The following is a 19,887-nucleotide window of genomic DNA, read 5'->3' on the forward strand; positions in this document are numbered from 1 at the left end:
GGTGCTGTTCACCAGCTTGTTTCCTGTACAGAAACAGCAAGGGTTAACAAAATGCAGAGTTGAAGTGAAAGCACACAGTCATTCCGGTGGCATTTGTAGTTAAACCCCGGCTTTAAATTATTATGTTTTTTTTGTGTATCCTTTTAGCCGACCCCCAGCATTAAAACCATTTGTTCCTTTCCGAAACGTTGAAAAGGAATCACATTTTAAAAATCCCCAGTGCTGGCATTAGCTGCCCCCTTTTCCATCATTTTCAGCTGCTAATTTTGGTGTCAATCTCATTTCTTTCAAATGATTCATTTTTAACAAATTTGTAAATGGCCCCGATGTGTTCAGCAATTTAGTCAATTACTGTTTCAGCCTGCAAGTCACCTGGGAGAAGGAACATACATGGCCTGAAGGTAATAATTTCAATAATTGTTTCAGTAAAGTTAGGAACGGATTCGTAATTCTGTGTTCCAGTTATTGAAATGTCATCTGAAACCTTGGCTCTTCAAACTCTGACAAGCAGGGGGTCTCTTGTTATACAAAGTGGGGAATATTTGCCTTGATTTAATCACACAGCTGCGAGTTTCTGGTGGCATTTCCTTTCCATTCAATCCATTAGAGCACCAAGTAGGTTAGCGCTTTTAATTTTTTTGCATTAAAAGGTGGTTAAGTGTTGGTAATGTAGCTTTTAATGAGGGATCGAAAGCGATATGATTAAGAAATTTAACGCTCATTACATATCGTCCGTGCTCGCAAAATAAATGAAAGCATTTTGAGCTTTCAGGCGAAATCTTTCCCAAGTAAACATTATTGTTACTTGTTGCCTGTGTGATTCTCTGGAAGTGATGGGATGTGAGGGGAAAGGGAGGGAGGGAGAGAGAACAGTATTAATGCATTCCATTTTACTGATTAAATTCCTAAAGAAAAATAATTGAAAGTGGGTTAAAATTAAAATAATACTTTTTTTTATGGCTTTTTTTTTCCGGTGGAGCTGAGAAGGCAGGGGGTGGGGGGAAATGTGGTCACTCAATCCACAGCTGTTTGTGGGACACTGCTGTGTCTAATTGGCTGCCACGTTTCGCCCACAAAATACACAGTCACTACACTTTACAATATAGTCTGTGAAGTGCTTCCAGTCCAGTCGCAAACCAGACATCTCCATCTTACGTATTAGACCGGCTAAGGCTGTGTGGAATTTCGGGCACAGTAGGAAGGGATGGCGTATCAAAGGGGGAAAAAATGTAATGAGAGAAGAATGCGGGGTGTTTTGAGCAGAATGTTGGTTTAAGTGGGTCATTTGCACGCCGAAGAGTCCTGCAAAGTAATGTTAACCAGTATTCATCTTAAATATTGCCTTTTCGTCAGAAGATCCGTCTCTTTCTCTCTCTCTCTCTCTCTCTCTCTCTCTCTGTGCGAGTTAGTATGCTAACGTCATGTGCAAGTAGAGAGCACGCAAGCATCCGTAAGCCCAGCAACAAGCCAATTAACCTTCAGAGGGAAATGAGAAATCTGTGGTAAATTACAGGTTAATTAGACTGCTGTCCTCAGCCCGTGAATGACTGATAAAAACTCCTTATCCGCCTGCAGGTAGATACACGGGCAGGGTCCTCTAATAATAGCTGCCCAGCAGTCACAGAAGGACTGCCGAACAATAGGTAAGAGTCAAGAGCAGACAGAGACATGGCTTATGAGATATGTTGCTGCATGATAAACTGATGGTACTGGATTCAGAACTGCTATACTCTATAATTTTACAAGGCTTTCTTCTGGGAATTCTTGACAAAAAAGAATCAGAAGATAATTATAAAAAGCAAATGATGTTGAAATTAATATTTACCGTCGGTTCGATCGGCTCGCGGCCGGGTGTCCGTCAAATGTTTTAAAGTCGCCATGTTTCTGAACTCTTATTGTTTGTGAGGCTAGGGTTGTCTGTGGTTTTAACTGCTGCGCGAATGGAGTAGCTTGACAGTTTTGCTGTACAACCGGTACGATCATGGTTCATATTTAATGCCCAATTTTACATTTATTTATTTATTTATTTATTCTCTTCCCTCTCTCCCCGTCCCCACCTCCCCCACGGCCAGGCACCCAGGGCTAAAACCATAGTCATCACCTCTCACACCTGCAGAATTGTGGCACATTCCAAAATTCAACCTGAATTTGCCACCCCCAAAAAAATTGCATGATCTTTAGCTTCAAGCCCATGGTCTTGAAAACCAAAAGGCTAAAACCAAGTAAAAACTTTGGGCCCTGTCCCCAAAGGCGTTTGATTTCTCCTCCACTTTTTGGGGGGATTAGCCAAGTGTCTGATACACGTGTAGACCCATCACGGAGCTTAAGAGCATCCAAAGCAACAACAACACATTACATTTGTATAACAGACTGAATCTAGTTTCCTCCACTTTCGGGGTATGATACAACTGAAGCGATTGTGGTTTTTCCTGCTGTACTGAAGCTCACTGTAATTTGCGTATCATTACTAACAGAGGTTGTAAAGACTTTTCTTTGGTGTAGCTGAATTAATTGTACAGTTAATTAGCATAATGACAAAGTAATTCAATTTTTTTTACTATTTTATTTTCCAGTGGGTATGTTTTCTGCCCTCCTCATTTACTGTCTGTATCAAATTTGTCTTGATGTTTGTGTTTGCGCGCGCATGACTTTAATACTCTTGTCTCTTTTAATCGCTATTAGCTTGAAGAAATCCTCTGCTGAGCTGAAGAAAATCCTGGCAAATGGACAGGTGGGTGATGTGGCCCCAGTGAAATGGCTGCGATGCTGTGTATGACTTTCCACCCCTCTGACTCTTTTTTTTGGGGGGGGGTCAGTCACTAGTCTTGACGCCTGCGGAAACACATCAAGTGCTTAATACCTCCTGGCCATCAATCCCCCAGATAAATTGATCATTCACTTCATAACCCTTTGTGGGATGCAATATAGCTTCTGGATTTGCCTAAAATACACAGTCACTACACCCTGTAGCAGATACCTGTGAGGATGAAGAGGCTGAAGGCCTGTATCAAATTCAACAATTAAAGATTATTAAAGTCGAGACACTGGAACAAGCGCTCTGGGACGCTAGCCTGCGTGAGGAGCGCAATATAAATGCAAGTTGTTCTTGTTGATGCGCCTCTGAGGTGCACCATTGAGCTGTATCCCCCCACAGCCTTGATCCATCAGAGTCTTTGCTAATAATAAATGTCGCTTGTGGATCGCACTCCGGGTTGTGCAGGTGCCAGTTGAGGTACAATACACAGCGGCTGGAGGTGCCATAAAATCTCTCTCACCAAGAGATCAGTCCAACTGTGGTGGTAAACTGCGAGAAAATAAAAATCGCATTTGAAGCACTTATCTCATCAGTGGTGTCGACAGTCATTGTTCAGATAATAACGGGTTTGAAAATCATTAAAAGGCTATAATGCAGCATCAATACGATTACTGGGCAATGAATTGTGTTCAGATACTGGGGGGGGTTATATCATCGTACTTTTACTGGGAATTCCCATGTGCAAAGTAGGCTACATTTTTCAAAGATATTGAAAATAACATTCCCGTTGTTTATGGTAAAACACCACTGCTATGCTAGCAGTATTTAATCATCACCAGTCTTAAGTGTAGTAATAAATTCAGGAATAACCTGCAAATCTTTCCTGAAAATTGGTCTTTTGTTATATTTAAAAAAATATCATAATGAAAGCAGCAGGAATCTTTCCCCCTTTACTTGTTCTGCATGCGTTTCGGAGGTCTGGTTCTTTTTAATCTGTTTTTCGCTTTGTTTGTTGGGATCTTCAGGCACTGTGCTGGTGCTGATTAACACGCGAGACACGAGATTGATGGCTGAGCACCTTAATTTGCTCTCAGTCTTGTATTCCTGAATCGAGCTTGCTGGTGAGCGCTCTTGGTGCTGCCTTCACATTCAAATTACAGTCTTAACTTATTAGCGTTCAGCAAAGTGAGGGATTAGAGAGGGAGATCCTGTCACGAGTTCATGCCTACCGGTCAGATTGGGTAGAACACCTCGGCTAATTAAGTGCTGAATAGCACTTGCTCTCGGAGCTGGGTGATGCAGTGGCACAGCATGACTGAGTGCCAATGTGCTGTGCCATGGAGCGGTGCAGTGTAGATTAATGCCTACATTTCCAACCATGGCAAAGTCTCCCTCTCAGTCAGGCTGTTGAGGAGATCGTGAGCCGAGGCTGTACACACTAGACCAGTGGTGGCCCACTCGTGGCCCCTGGGCCGAATGTGGCCCACCAAATGTTCGCACTAGTCTAGATGAGTCTGCTTGAAATCAATGTTTTGTTTCCTGTTTTTTCTTGATTGATTCATGGCATAAATCAAGAAATATTCGATCAAGACAGTTTATTTTGTTAGCCGACCAAAAATGTCGGCTGCTGGTGTACTAGACCAACGGGGCTGATATACACCAACTCGCATCTCCCACTCTCTGGAAGCGTTCACTAAATACAATGGAGAGCACTGAGCAGAGAGGAAACAAGGCAAAGAGATTTGGGTAGAAAAGCTGCAGAGAGCAGGCAAGAATGGTTGAAGGTTCAGCCCCCAATGGATGGCTCAGTAGTAATCGCTGATGGAATCCTGGACAGATGGATACCATCCCAGCAGTTTTCAATGGGAGTCACTTACCTCTACACTGTTGTGTTGAGCAGTGGTCACTCCGGCTGAAAACCTCTGACCTGCCTTGACCTTGTCGGGTTTAAAAGAAACTTTAATGGTGTTTGTCTGTACGACACAGTGTCAACCATTACCAGACATGAGAAAAACCTCTCTCTCTCTCCCCTTGTTGCCCACGTGAACACTGCAGTGAATGTGAGTTGTGTGGACATGTTTGAGGGTGTAGTTACTGTGATTGATATCCCACCATTTCATGGTTTCCTGCCTGTGCTGTACTGTACACAGACGGGCTCTGCATAGTGTCAGAACCAAATTGTATTATTGCATGACAAACTCTCGTGACCTTTTGGAAACTCCTCTTCGTGTCAATAAGCACATAGGGTCGTCTTTCATTGTTCCTAAAAAATCATTGTGTGAGTTTATACGCTACACAGAACTGTATAGGGCTTGAGCACTGTGACTACAGAATCCTGCCTACGGATTTCTGTGCGCAATTGGCTGGTACGTTTTGCCTACAAAATGTACAGTCAATTCACGTTACACAATATCCTGTGAAAGGCTTTGAGACTCGAAGATGTGATAAGATGCTGTATCAAACGCAGGGATTATTATAATTATTATTTCGGTGCTCAGACAAATGTTGATTTTAAAAGCAATTGAAGCAACATCACTATTCACATTATTTTATTTGTGTAAAACTTTTTGTAATTAGTGAAAAACTAATAATTCGCAGAGCGACATGTTTCCATTTCCTTTTTTAAACATGGTTTCAGCTCTTTCTGAACAGATCGGTGTGGTCCAGCTAAAACATAGTCATCCTCACAACCCTAGAAAATCGATGCTCACACAGAATTCCATCTCACATCCAACCCCGGTCCTTTAAGTCACTGCCAATCACGTATACGGGAGGGCAAGGGTTTCTTTACCACCTGATTTCTCGGTTACGAACAGAGTTGCCAGGCGAGGTGGTAGAAACCAGGACATGAGACTCATTTGAAAAGCAGCTTGATGGGGGACATGGTAAGATGGGTGTTCTGGAGGGATGAGATCAGATAGCCCGAAGGGCCTTCTTGCTGCAGACCCATCTTGTGATTAGGTTACAGCATTCCGCTCACCACAATTTCCTCTTCAGATCCAATTGGCGTTTTGCTTTCGGGCCTTCTCGATTTGAAACCTTTCTCATCTGACGCTCACTGTACATGTTGGTCGCGGGTTTAGCTTCAGCCCATTGTCGCTTCACTGCCGACATGGAGCACACTGTGTCTGCTGGCCACAGAGATGCTGTGCTGATTTATCACAAGCTCGAGAGAGAGAGAGAGAGAGAGAGAGAGGTACGGATGCAAAGGGCCTAATCCATCGGCCCATTAAATCTCATTCTTCCAGAATACCCATCCCACCGTCTTCCCATTACACAGCAAGCTGTTGTGTTAAACGTTAGTTGCCCTGCCTGCAAGCACCCTTTCTGTGGTAAACTATTCCCATCTGTCGATTCTCTTCTGTGTAAACGTCTGTCCTGAAATTGCCCCTGTGCAACCCTGAACCCGTGCCCTCTCGTCCTGCTGTCTTGGTGAGAGATTCTCCGAGACAATTGGTCTTTTTAGTTTCTCTGTGCTGTTTCAACCGGGGTCAGTAGAGTCGCTGTTCAGGAGGGTTAGAATACCCTAGATTTGGTGCAATCTAATGACAAATTGTTAACACTTATTTTTTTGCGTGTGTAATTCCAGTGGCCACTGTAAATATATTAGAACAGTGCTTAAAGTGTCCGAGTGAGGACGACAACATCTTTTAAAGAGCTTCCCGGAGTGGTGTGTGTGTGTGGGGTGGGGGGGCTTGCTGTCCAGTGTGATCAGGCTTCCTTATTAGGTTCTATTGACTGAGACATCTGTGTCACGGCAAATGAAAGATGCTTATTGATTTTCTAACTGCTGTTCACATCCCCTTCACACTTTTTAGGATAAAAAGTTAATCATCTTGGATGTGTATTCATTCTGTGTGAAGGGAACAGGCTAAGCCTTGCTGGCATTTCATGAATCAAGTTGTTCAAGTGGTGTGTGTCAAGCAGACAATTACCAGCCAGCTCTTTACGCTTGTCCCTTGATATCACCTGTAACAGAGTGGCCTAATGGAGGGATGTCCCCTTGACATTTGATAGTAGTGGCAATGCTCCAATCTTGTTTGTTTGCCACGGAATCAATTCAGGACATAATATAACCAAGCATTAAAAATGTGCTACCTGGTAGTTTAACAAAATTACCACTGACAGTTCAATATTGACTTCATATTAGGTGTTAAAAAAAAAGTTAAAATTATGATCCTCCCGCTTGTCATTGGGAAAATCAGCTATCGACAGGTTGAAAATAGCTTTCTGCTGTGTTTCATTGACATAGGTTATGTGATATAAATATTTATTTCATATCTGTCACTCACGAGTAATGCCGGCCATTGATTGAGTATTGATAAAGTGTCACGGGTTCATAAGAAGCATTTGACCACATAGAGTTTTTGGATTACGGCTACTGTATAAAGCGGCGTTTGCTAAATCGCTTGAATTGATAACATTAATACTCGGGTGAAATGGTTACTGCAGTGAATAAAGAGGTTGCAGTTTTATCAGGGACCGTTTGTTCCACATGCATCTCCTAACAAAAGATCACTTCAGAATCACGGTCCAATTTTTTTTTATTTTTGTAAATCAGATTAAGAGTTTGCAGTAATTGGCGTTCCGAGTAATTTGATCTGGAAGTCGTAAATCTAAAGATGTTTCCTTTCTAAAAAAATGAAGTTGAAATCGCAAAGTGTTTTGCCATTCCCGTTTATATTATGCACAAGCTTTCACCCACAACATATTCAAAAAATATGGTGCGTTTCACCCACGAAATATACAGTCAATTTGCTTTACAGCATATTCTGTGAAGCGCTTTGAGAAGTCTCGAAGATGTGATTAGGCGCTGTAACAAGTGCAAGGATGATGATTATTATTATTAGAGGGGTTTGCACTTCTGATAAAATCTGGTGAAAGTGATTGCTTGAACGTTCAGAAACCTAATCGGGAGTTTGTGTCTGCACCAGGAGGGTTATACATGATGCTGGCAATTTGTTGCAAATATTGCCTCTTCTGTGCATTGCCTGGGGGTTTAATGCACTCGCAGTGCGGGGACCAGGCTGCTTAAACATCCCAGTGGCAAATGGATTGAACGCCTTAAACTCGCTTCCGTCGAATAGCTGCAAACCGTGCGCGGCAGGAATAATAGCCCATGAAAAGCTCCGAGATTGAGCGACCTCCCAGTGCTGGGAGAGTGGGAGAGAGACCTGCGATGACAGGCAGCGTGGTGAGGTGTATTAAAAACAATGTTGTGTATATTTGGGCTCCAGTACAGACTGAGCGCTAAAAATGCCACCTGTTTCTTTTAAGTCTTTCTAATGGGATTTGCCATTGCACAGATTTAGCGGAAAGGACCCAGCGATCAGTGTGCATCCAAACTCCCATTGTCTCCTATAGACCCATCAATTGACTCCTCAGTGTTGCGCCACATCACTGTCAAGACAGGAGTGAAGTGAAGTGGAGCGAGTGAGGCTGAGAAAAAGAGGCAGAGATTAGGGGGAGAGATTCCCCCGCCCCCCACCGTTTCATATTAAACGTCTTAACTATTATTTTTACTGGATGTCAAACCGCGGGTAGAGATTATTTCTCAGCTCTATTCCGAAGTTGCTGCAACGATCAAAGTCTTTGACATTACCACTTGTGCTGCACCTGTCTCTTGTTTCTGCGTGACTGGCATTGAACGTGACAGAGTCTGACAGGACTGACGTGCACTTTGAGGGATGGCTGCGTTCCTACTTGTTTGTAATGAGTACGGAAGCCATTCTCAGTTAAATTAAATTGTTTCAGTTTTGAGGCAGAATGGCATTGTTTTTACCCAATTCTCATTTTGACTTTGTATTGGCCTCGGGGTATGAGTGATGCACACACATCCCCTCCCTCATTCCCCCCCTTTCCTTCCCCCCCAACTCCGTTCTCCCCTCCCTCTCTCCCCTTTCCTCCCTCCCCTCAATTTAGTTTCCTCACACTGACCCATCTAAGCCATGTTATATCATTGCGTTTTGACATCTTTTATCAAACATTAATGAAATGACCCAGGCAAACAAATTGTCATTAAACTTTCCATCACTTTGTCCCTTGGTATTGTCTTTTATAAATTGAACAGCAAATGTTGTATTGATCTTTTCCCACTTGCTGCTGAACTTGAAATGACCTGAATGCTTGTTGTTTATGGCCTTGAGTTACTTTTCCTTGACATTTCTATACACTGTCTGACATTACTGACTTTCAAATCTCCCTCTGCCTCCCTCCCTCCTTTTACCCAACCCAACCCCCCCCATTCCCCTTCTCTCGTTTCAGATGAACGAACAGGACATTCAGTATCGAGACATCCTCGGTCACGGCAATGGGGGAACTGTGTACAAGTGAGTATCTGTTCTGCCTATTACCACGGAGTGTGTTGGTAAAGGGTTTTTTAATGTCGCCCTGCATCCATCACGCAGGTTTGGCTGAAGGCATGCATATCATATTGATTTGATGTTGAGGAATGAAAGCGATTCCACGGGTGCCTTTCTATGTACACTTCACACTCAGTCATTTCCATTACAGCTATGATGTATTATCAGTTTTCAGCAAACATGACAAGGTGACACAGGTCGCCGAACAGAAATTTCAACTCCTGTTTCCACCTGAATCAACTATTATTGAAATAGTTTATTGAGATTGAGGTATTGATCACTGCTTGCGCTAACCTTGGCTTAAAGGGAGGCTGTCTGCTCTGGATTGCACATCTAACTTTTATATATCAACTCCCATTTATTTATTTTTTACAAGCACTTAAATTTTATTGCAGGGATCGAATTACTTTGTTTTCTCTTTCCTTGCAAAAAATAATCGCCACTCCTCACACTGTCTCCTCATCGCTTCAGACTCCCAATTGCTCAAATCACTTACAAGCTCTCATGTGTTTTTGACCCAAGTTTGGGTGTGGGGTGAAGGGAGCAGGGGGGAGAAGAGGAGAGGGGGAGTTCATGCTACCCAAAGCAAGAGCAAACTTTGTAGCATTATGCGAATTTAACTTCAGTCATTTAATAATAATCCTTGCATTTGACATAGCGCCTTATCATATCGTTGAGAAGTATCGAAGGGCTTCACAGGATATACTGTTTTGGGACGCTGCTGTGCGCAATTGGCTGCCACGTTTCGTTCACAAAATATACAGTCAGTTCACTTTACAGTATATCCTGTGAAGCGCTTTGAGACGTCTCGAAGACGTGATAAGGTGCTGTATCAAATGCAGGGATTATTATTATCTTGAGGCCCTATATAAATATAATTTTGTTGCTGTTGTCGTTGTTGAGCGGAGTCACGAGCTGAAATCCATCACTGTGCCAGGCTGAGTGCATGTCTGCTTGTGTGCCTGGATAATGGGGCAGGTGTGTGATGCTTCCAGTCTCTGTTGCACAAACATCCATTGGAGGCCTATTTAGAATTTAGAACAAATCTTCCTTTTAGTTAATAACCTGAATATTAAGTGCTTTCCGAGTGCATTGCATTCTGAGTGTAATCTGGGCCGAGGTAGTTTTAATTGCTTTGTTGTCTTGACTATAAACATGCCCTTGAGTATGATGTGCACATTAGCAGTTGTTATGCAAATAAATGCACATTGCAGTTCAAAGATTGGTTTGCAAAGGGGCTGCGTGTTACAGTGGGGGATTTGTTGGTTTAAGTGATTATTTGGATCTCCAGTGATATCACTGGTCTCCTTAAAAACAGAGAGGGAGGGACACAACAGGCCTGAGACAGTGCACGACACAACAGCAGGCTCGGCTGTTGTTCCGGTCTGCCCACGCCAGCTGTAATCTCACTATGTGCCTCTCCCCACGTGGTGGAGTTGCTGATCTCAGCCGCTCTGCTGTGGAGCAATGCAGACTGGAGGCAGGTGGCTCCATGCAGAGTATCAGAAAGACACCCCCCCCACACCCATTGGACAATCTTAAGTGCCTCCATCAGTAATCCTCGCGTTTACGATACATGAGTCCCTTTCACGTCAGGAGGATGTCTCAAAGCGCTTCACAGCATTTACTGTCAAATTAGAGCGTGTAGGTTGTAGGTGAACAGTTGGCACACAACACGGCAAAGTCCCACAAAGAGCTACAAAGTGACTGGACAATTTTATTTGGGGGATTGTTGGCCAAGATACCAAAAAAACCTCCCTACTGCTAGAAAAGCACCATGGGATCTTTAACGTTCACCTGGACAGGCTGATAGGACATCAGTTTAATGTCTGATGGCACCTCCCACCATGCAGCCCCTCTCCCCCCACCAGCACTGCATGGATTTGAGTATCAGCCAGGACTGTGAGCTCAAACTCCCGACCTGGGGCTTGAACCCACAACCTTCTGACTCAGGCGAGAATGAGTCAGTCTGACACACACACACATAAGAATAATATCAAAGTATTTCACCTCAGTTCTGTGTGATCTGCTGCATACAGTACCAGGCGGTTGAATGTGGAACAAGTTGGATGGGATTATTATTGGCTTTATTTTATTCTTGTTGCCCTTAACATACTGTTTCTATCGCAAACGTGAAACATCCATAACTCGTGAGGTCCACTGGTGCATATAAGTTATCATGGTCACTTTCATGAGCAAACAAATGCCTTCAGTGAGGTGCGGCTGAGTGCGGTGTTGTGTTGTTCCTGACGGGTTTAAATCACTCTGGCGCACTTTGCCTGGCACGGGTCATTAAGTGATAATTTACATGTGTGCGCTGTAATATTGTCATTAATTCTTACAGAGCCTGTGTTCTCTGGCTCGGAAGGGGTGTTGCCTTTACTGTGCAGCTCAAGGGCTTGTAGGTTGGATCTTGTGGCTTGTTGGGTTTTTTTATCGCAAGCGAAAAGTTTCCATATTTATTTTTGGTGGCTTTTGTGGCTTCAGGAATTGGATAGGACGTGGGTTACAAGATACAGGTCGCCTTGTATCTGCAGCCCGAGCGTTGATGGAAAGCTTTTCAGCACAGGCCTGACCCTTTCTATTCCCCGTGCTGTCTGTCCTGAATCCAGCCCGAACTCATCAATTTCACTTCGATAGGTGGAAAGACAAGTTTCACGCTGGCAACTCAATTAGGAATACCACAAACTAATTTCTCTTCAGACCTTTAGCTGCTGCTAGTGATGAGAGGCTCCATCGTTTCTCTCTAAGGGACTGACTCACACCTACATACCAAAACTAAAGGAACAGCATAGCATCGCTGCACACACCACCCAGACCCCATCACCCAGTTTTGCGTCATGCAGCCGCATGAGAAAGTATTAAAAAAAATGTATTTTTGATTATTTTTCACATCCACAGCTTGGGAGCCACACAGCAGCCTTCGTCCCCAGCCTAGTTGTTCCAAAGTACTTTAGTATCAGGTGGACTGGGTTATTTCCCTGAAGGTTTCCTCCATTTCAGATAAAGAGGAGGAGGAGAGAAGGAGAGAGACAGAAACTGAGCCAAGCTTAAAATGGTTTGCTCTGCAACAAGTCGATTGGCGGATTGCTTTCCCGGGAGTAAAATCGCTTCGGATTTGAGACCCCTAAATGTGGGCATCTTAAAAAAAAACAAAGGAGCATTTCTCGATTTAGATTTTTTTTATTCCACCCTCCCCCCACGTTTCGTGCAGAGTTTTATTACAAGTACAAGCCAAAGCGGGAGTCTTGTATTTATGTATTCTGTCTATTCGGGAGACATTTGGTCTCTATCTCTCTGTCTTGCCCCCTCCTTCCCCGTCTTCCGGTCGTGCCTGAAGACCTTCCTCTTCGACCGTGCCTACGGCCACCTCCCCCCGGCTCGGCGTTGTGCTTCACCACTGTCAAGCGCTCTGGGAAGCTGTTCTGCATGAGGAGAGCTGTATAAATGGGGGGGGGGAATAAAGTTGTTGTTGTTATGGGCCGACGTATAGAGTGTGATGTCTTTTCAAGGCATTTCCTTGAGCTGCGGAGGTTCAAGCGACTGCCGTTTAAACAAAAGCTTTTCATCCGGACGGACGTAGCATGTGTTTATGTTTAGATTTCGACAGATTCCATGTAAACTGTGTGGACAGCGTTCAGAGTCTGCTTGATAAAACTGTTCAATTAACGCGAAAGCATTAACATGGTGTAATTTACCTAAATTGCCAGTGGGCCTCTTACACACCAGCAATGTTCGAATTGATTTAAGCAATTGATTTTAGCTGAAGCTGATAAATTTCTGCTTGTTAGTTACAGTAATTTTGCAGAAGACTTTGTAAAAGCAGTATTGAAGTGTGCATTTAGCTGATGTTTAAAAGCAACGTTATTTACAGTGGGTTTTTTTTCCCTGTTTGTTTAGACATGTTTGGGCAGTTTGCCAGGGTATCCAAGCTTAACATTTTTCTTCTTTAAATATTTAAACAACAAATTATCCAATTTTCCTGTTTGCATTGAAGACAGAGTCCCTGTGTAAATGAAGAGACAGAGAAATTAATTCTTCTGATTAAGGGAACTAGCTTCAAGGCTCTGAGTTGAGGGGATGTTAAGTGGGATTAAAGCAAAATATTTTTACAAGGCTCCTCTGTGTTTGTTACCAAAGCGAAGCACGTTTAGGCATCTCAACAACGTGATAAGATGCTATATCAAATGCAAGGATTATTATTTTATTATTATTACCATGCAGCCTGATTGGAGCGTGTTCCCAATACCCAAAGCAAGATGTACATATTTCCTTTTTTTCTGCAGGATGATGGAAAAAAAGAAACTGCTTTTTTATTGTGCTTCTTCAGGTCAAAATGTTTCAAGGCAATTGCTACCAAGCCCGCTGACTGCTTTTGTAAGGCAAACTCGACAGCCAATTTGCGCACAGCAAGTCCTCACAAACAAACAGCCATGAGACCAATTTATCTGGAAGATTGTTAGCCAGCGGTTTGGGAGAAGCTCAAGAAAAGGGAAGGGTGTTTCTTCCTGTGTCCTGGCCAAGATTCTCCAGATAAATCGGCCTTTTGCATGCAGCGCTCTGGGATGCTACCCTGTGTGAGGGTGCTGTATAAATACGCGTTGTTGTGTTATCGGTGTTTGTGGGTCCATGCTGTGTGCAAATTGGTCGCCTTGTTTGCTTCAAATACACAGTCACGAAACTTGACAGCACTTCCATGTGAAGTGTTTTGAGGCAGTTTGACATTATTGATAAAACTGTTCAATTAACACAAAATTAATGGTTAATTGAATGCCAGATTATAACATGTAAAATCCATTTGCCTTCACACAGAAAGGTGAAGCTACACTGCTTACAGTCTGTTTTTCTGGGTTTCAACAATAGTTTTGGTCGAGAAGGGTTAGCTGGCTTCCTAGTAGACATGAGAAAATCAACATTTACTTATTGCGTGATGGCTAGTTGTGTGTGTGTTTGTGTGTGTGTACTTGAAAAGATGTCCTTACGATAAAGAGACATTGAACTATTGTCAGTCAATGAAGGGGACCCTTTCAGTCGGGCAAAGAGGCAGTTGTGTCGAGACCATTTATAATAGCGACAGTTATGTCACTTCGTCTGTGTTGCTTTTCCTCTCGCTTATCTGTTTCTCGCTCACGTTCTTTGTTTCGTCTCAGCACAGACCCAACGCTGCTGTGTCTCTTACCTCATATAAAATGTGAGAGGTGAATCTTTTACGAATAATGACTCTTTTTCTGGCAGTGAAGTACATGGAGGAGCATTGTTAGTTGCGAGTTAGATACAAGGCTGTCATCTAATGAAAGCTGGAGATGATATCTTGAATCAGGAGAGCAAACCTGCTGCGGTATCTTGGCCCCAGAACACATGGTAGTCTTGAACTCATTCTCTGCTATTGCACCAGTTATCTTTATTTAATTTTACTCTTTCATTTATTTATTTTATTGTTTTAATTCCGTTTTCCATAATTTGCAAGCGAGGGGTCCCTGGTTTGAATCCCGGGCAGGGCGAAACCTGAGGCCTGTTTCCTTACTCCACGCGCCTCTGGTTACCCAGCAGTAAGTAGGAACCTGGTTGGTGGTCGATTGGTGGATTGGTGGATTGACTAACAACCGAGTAATAATCCCTCAAAAAAATATGTGATCACTCAATCCACTTCTGTTTGTGGGACATTGCTGTGCGCAATTGGCTACCGCATTTCGCCCACAAACTACACAGTCAATGGCATTAAAAGATCTGCCATGATCTAATAGCCTGGCAAAGCAGGCTGGATGGGTGGCTGGGCTGCTCCATTTACTCTGTAAGAGAGTGCGTTTGGACTCACATATTCCAATATCTTGCTGTTTGGTATTTTCACTTGACTTTATTTCCTCATTGTGGTGTGATACTTACTGCTGAGGCCATTGAGCCCCTGGCTTGTGGTGGACCAGGTCAGGTCACGTTCTCTGACACTCTGAATGATCTAGTTTGCGGGGCCCAGTCAAACAACCACTGGCCACACTTTCAGACTCTTAGCCGTTGATTGTCATGTCAAGGGAGTAAAAGACTCCAGTGGGCACATAAAAGAAATAGGAGTGATTGGAAGTTCATCATAAACTACTGAAGTGAGATTCGCGGTGCCACTGTAGCTTGAGTGTAGTGGATCAGGTCACAGGCCTGTCATCTCTCTCTGCTGCCCCTCACTCTGTATTTAATACCGTACACAGGTAAAGGGTTATATGCATAACTAATGAGCTAAAACAATGTGATTAATTATTCATGAGTGGTAATTATACACAGTCGTTTCTACATTTAATTATCCATCTGGTATCCCTTTCCAAGGCTGACTCTCTCACCAGTGGCATTTTGCAAGGCTGGAATGACAGCAGTTTACAACCTCCGTCCATTGGGCCACGGAGCTTCGCTCAAACCCACAGCGTAATTAGCTTTTGATAAACCTGCACTGTGATTGCTAACTCTTCACTGTAAATTGAATTGCTCGACCCGGGACATGGCAGTCAGAGTTGGCAGCGTTGCTTTTTATCTTTTTAAAATCACGCTGAGGGCAGTTGTTGGCCGAGACAGCATGGATACCTGGGTTGTTTACTGAGCTATTATTATTGTCCCTCCCGCACCGCTCCACGGCCTGGAAATGCAGACCCTTTAACCTTCGCTGCTTTTACGTAGAGACATAGAGACCGATCGCCTGTGGCAGAGGAACGTTCTGCAGGCATCTTGCTGGCATCGCACAATTGCCTACAAGACAAGCAAGTGGTATTAAACTGCTCTCATGTTACTACCTTGTAATTATTCTGAGTTTCGGTTTTATAGTGCAGGCCTTCCCTTTTCAGCTAGCCAGCAGCACCGTGCAGGTTTTCTCATCATTTTCCACATCGTCAGTGACTCAAAAGCACTTCATGTGCTGAGTGTAAGTTAATATGGCAGCTTATCTGAGCCAGCCAAGTGCCCTGAGTGCGGTGGATAAATTGGGGTGACTTTGGATGAGGTGGAATGTTGTGCAGGACACTGAGAAAACTCCCTTCCCTCCTCTGCTTCCAATATAGTGACTTGGTTTAATGTCTCACCCAAATGGCGACACCTCTGACAATGCAGCACTCCTCCCAGGGCTGCTCTGGAGTATCAGCCTAGACTGTGAGGCCACCACCCAACCAACCCTAAACCCACCGTGTGAATGCTTTACAGGAGGTCAAACACTGGCTGATATTTTCGCTGCCCTCCCGTAGCCCAAGGCACAGGAGTCAATTATAATGCCCTAATGCTGTCCCAAGTGAGATCAACGGCATTGGCACAGCCCAGAAATTGAACCCGTGACTTTTTGATCAGCGTATGTGTTTGGCTCGGTCCTCGTGCAGGCAGCGCCTCCCATCGGGGGAGCTCTGGCTTGTTTAATGCTGACACGCAATAACAGGAGTGGGGAAGCTATTCCTCTCCCAAGGCTGCCGTTCGATAGAGCACTGGCCTCGCAAGCGAGACAACCCGGGGTCGATTCCCTGCCAGGGGGATACCTGAGGCAAGTTTCCTTACTCCACATGCCTCTGTAAGTAGGAACCCGTTGTTAGTCGATTGGTGGATCGCTTCTGCGGGCGTAATAATTCCTTCGAAAATAAATAATAATAATTTGGTCACTCAATCCACGACTGTTTGTGGGATACTGCTGTGCACAATTAGCTGATGCGCTTTGCCCACAAAATATACAGTCAATTCACTTTACAGTATATCCTGTGAAGGGCTTTGAGACGTCTCGAAGAAGTGATAAGCCACTGTATCAAATGCCAGGATTATTATTATATTCACATTTGCGCTGATGTGAACAAAACATTCAAAAAGTTTATGCACAGTTTTTTTATTAAAAAAACTCAACTTAATTTTGAGGGGGTCTAAGATTAATAATCATAATGATAATCTTCGCATTTGATACAGCACTGTAGTGTCAAAATGTCTCAAAGCGCTTGGCAGGGAATTGCTATCAAGTGTGATAACTGTGGTTTCTAGGCAAATGAATAGCATTCTTAATTTTTGTTACCACAGTGCTAGCTTGAAGAAATTGGATTGAAATTTAAAAACTTAGAAACTGGAGCATTGCCTCTTCTGAGTTATTGTGCGGTGCAGAATCCTGGAAGCAGGCTGGAGTTTGTTAAAGGGGACCTCGTGAGAATTTATCATCATTAGGGTTGACATAAATCCTATGTAGATACGCTAAAGGGGTAAGATCTCCTGTTATATGGATCATCTCGAGTGTAAGGAGATATGGATGGAGGCAATTTGAACTCCAAAAATTCATCAAATGTTGAATAGGGTTTGAAACAAAGTACATCGGAAGTCTTTTGAGTATGTACACATGAATTTATTATCAGCCGATAGCTGGCTTGAAAGAGAACAAATGAAACCCGTCTGGTTCGGGTTTCATTATGCACAATTGCGAGGTAAGTAAGATCCAGGTAACTTGGGCATTTTTTTGTTAGGTAGATAAGAATGAGGTGATCATTAAAGAGATAATTAGAATGGGCACTGTTTCCTACTTGGAGCTGCTAGTTGTTAATTAAACACTGTGCTGGTGTAGGATTGTATCTGAGTGTAACTGTACCTCGACTCAAAAAGTCCATTAATCACTTTACAGCTAATTTGCTGAAACGTGTTGATGGCACAGGTAGTTGAGAGGACCAAGGGCTGTCTGCCACAAACAAATGATCTTTATCCAGCGCTAACCTTCCACTCGGAAAGCCGAGGAGCAGAGCTCTGCGTCTCTCCCCCTTCCTTACCCAGCTCCCGATTGTGACGCAAATCTCAATGATAATTAATTGCTAAACTGGAGCGGTAAACACGGAGACGGTGCTTTGTAAAGAGAAGCCAGACTGGTGTGCCCTTGCCTGAAATTCAAACCTGCCCTCCATGGATGAATTAACGTGCATCATAATTAAATCATCAAGCCTTCCTTTTTAATTCAGTTGGTAACTGTAAACCCTCGTCCTTCAAATACATCCTTTTCTTGTCAGGTAACTGACAGGCTAATTAACCTGTTGCGATCCTCAGTAGAAGAGCATTTAAAACTGGCAGACTTGGAGGTATACAAGTTCAGAGCATTTACTTATCTTCTCGTCATCTGTTGGCTTCTTACTTAATGTAGACTTATCCTTACTTACAGAGTAGGATGGTTGCCTTGTTTAATCTAGTAGTCATTGAACATTGACGCTCAAGACAGTTGCTGAAATAAAGCTTTCCGTGAATTTTTTACCCAACCCATCAGAAAACCATTTTACACAACCAACCAGGAAGGTTTAATTGTATCCTATTCTGGAGGTGACATTTTGTGGTTGAGATGTTTAACTTTTCTGGTGAATGTCCCATTTTGAAGAACAAGGGAATCTTCTTCCCGTGTTCTGTCCAGTCTTTCTCCCTCGTCCAAATGCGCAGCAACAATCACTACGCCGCAAGGTAACTTGTTACCTGAAGTGCTTTGAGATGCGGTAAACTCCTGATAACTCGTCACTCCAGGGAAAAGGGCTTCAGTGATGAGTTATCCAGAGCTAGGCAAATGTATAAATACACAAATAAATTTGACCGGGATATTGTCAGCATGATGACTTAAGTGGTAGTGACAAATTAAGCCAAGGTTGAGTTATCAGGAGTTTACTGTTATTGATGTATTTGTTTGCTATTTTTAAATTCTGTGTTCCATAAAATACAGACGATTCTCTGTACTCAGCCTCTCACATACATAGCAAATCAAGTTTTTCACAATGTTTTAGGATTTTTTTCCTCATTGTTTATTGAAACTTGCCCTGAAATCTCAGACGCGTTAAGGCCAGATTTAATAATTCTGGCATTCTGAGATACACAACCATTTTGTTCCAGTTTAGCTGAGATGTCTGACCCTCACAATCCATCCTTTTCCAGTTTGATGGACATGGAAAATTAGTCAATTGATTTCTGCCTCTAGGGGCAGGAGCACTGTAGATGTTCCTCACTAGCAGCCTCTAGCATCCGAACTTGAGTACCACAACCAACACCATACAATACAATACAAATTTACACTTATGTACGGTACTCGAGCCTCTTTTACATCGGGAGGATGTCCCGAGGCACTAACTAAAACAGGGAGCAACATAGGCGAACGCCTATAACATCAAAATGTCTCAAAGAGCTTCACAAGTAATTGGTGTCCAAACCTGCAAACCCAGGCACTATGTATTTGGGCAAGCAGTGTGCCAAATTTCATGGCATGTATTTTTTACTTCCATTGGAGTGGGATTTATTTATTGTGCCAGTTGGTCATTCACTTCATGGCTTGCTAATGTGTGAATATTGGTTGCCTCGTTCGCCTACTAATACAGTCATTACACTTTACAGGAAAAGTCTGAACGGCTTTGAAACATTTTGATGTGACAAAGGCCGGAAACAAATGCAAGGAATATTTCAGCTCAGTGGAAAGTGGAACAGGAACACAATTAAAAGAAAGTCAATTCGGAGGCGCTGTTAAGGGGGTTACAGGATAAAGAGAAAGCTGTAAAAGTATTTCAGAAGACATTAACAAAGATTAAATTATTCAATTTAATGGTCAGAGCTATTTAAAGCTAATATCTTTGCAGAGCTGAGAGGGAATTTCAAGTCAGGGCCATGGGTCTAAAGCTTTTATATGCTAAATTGGGGGCACTTTAAGGTGCCTTAACCTGGAGTACGATTTACACTGGAGATTTCATCCCAAGTATAAATCCTGTTTCCTTTTATTTAATCGGAATTAAACTGTGCCGGTACAAATCTGGTGTTATTCGCCTCCTCGTA

General features: G+C 43.1%; 1 protein-coding gene across 2 annotated transcripts in view; it reads left to right on the forward strand.

Moving 5' to 3' along the window:
- Positions 1-19,887, forward strand: part of map2k5 (mitogen-activated protein kinase kinase 5) — a 94,312-nt gene that overhangs the window by 14,025 nt on the left and 60,400 nt on the right. For both annotated transcript variants that reach the window (XM_042342960.1, XM_007910028.2), the window contains exons 5-8: positions 361-401; positions 1,576-1,643; positions 2,683-2,731; positions 9,020-9,084. In XM_042342960.1, the coding sequence (XP_042198894.1) occupies positions 361-401; positions 1,576-1,643; positions 2,683-2,731; positions 9,020-9,084 (223 nt within the window). The remainder of the gene's footprint in view (positions 1-360; positions 402-1,575; positions 1,644-2,682; positions 2,732-9,019; positions 9,085-19,887) is intronic.

The sequence above is a fragment of the Callorhinchus milii genome, unplaced genomic scaffold (genome assembly GCF_018977255.1).
Source record: "Callorhinchus milii isolate IMCB2004 unplaced genomic scaffold, IMCB_Cmil_1.0 Scaffold22, whole genome shotgun sequence".
NCBI classification, from domain to species: domain Eukaryota; kingdom Metazoa; phylum Chordata; class Chondrichthyes; order Chimaeriformes; family Callorhinchidae; genus Callorhinchus; species Callorhinchus milii.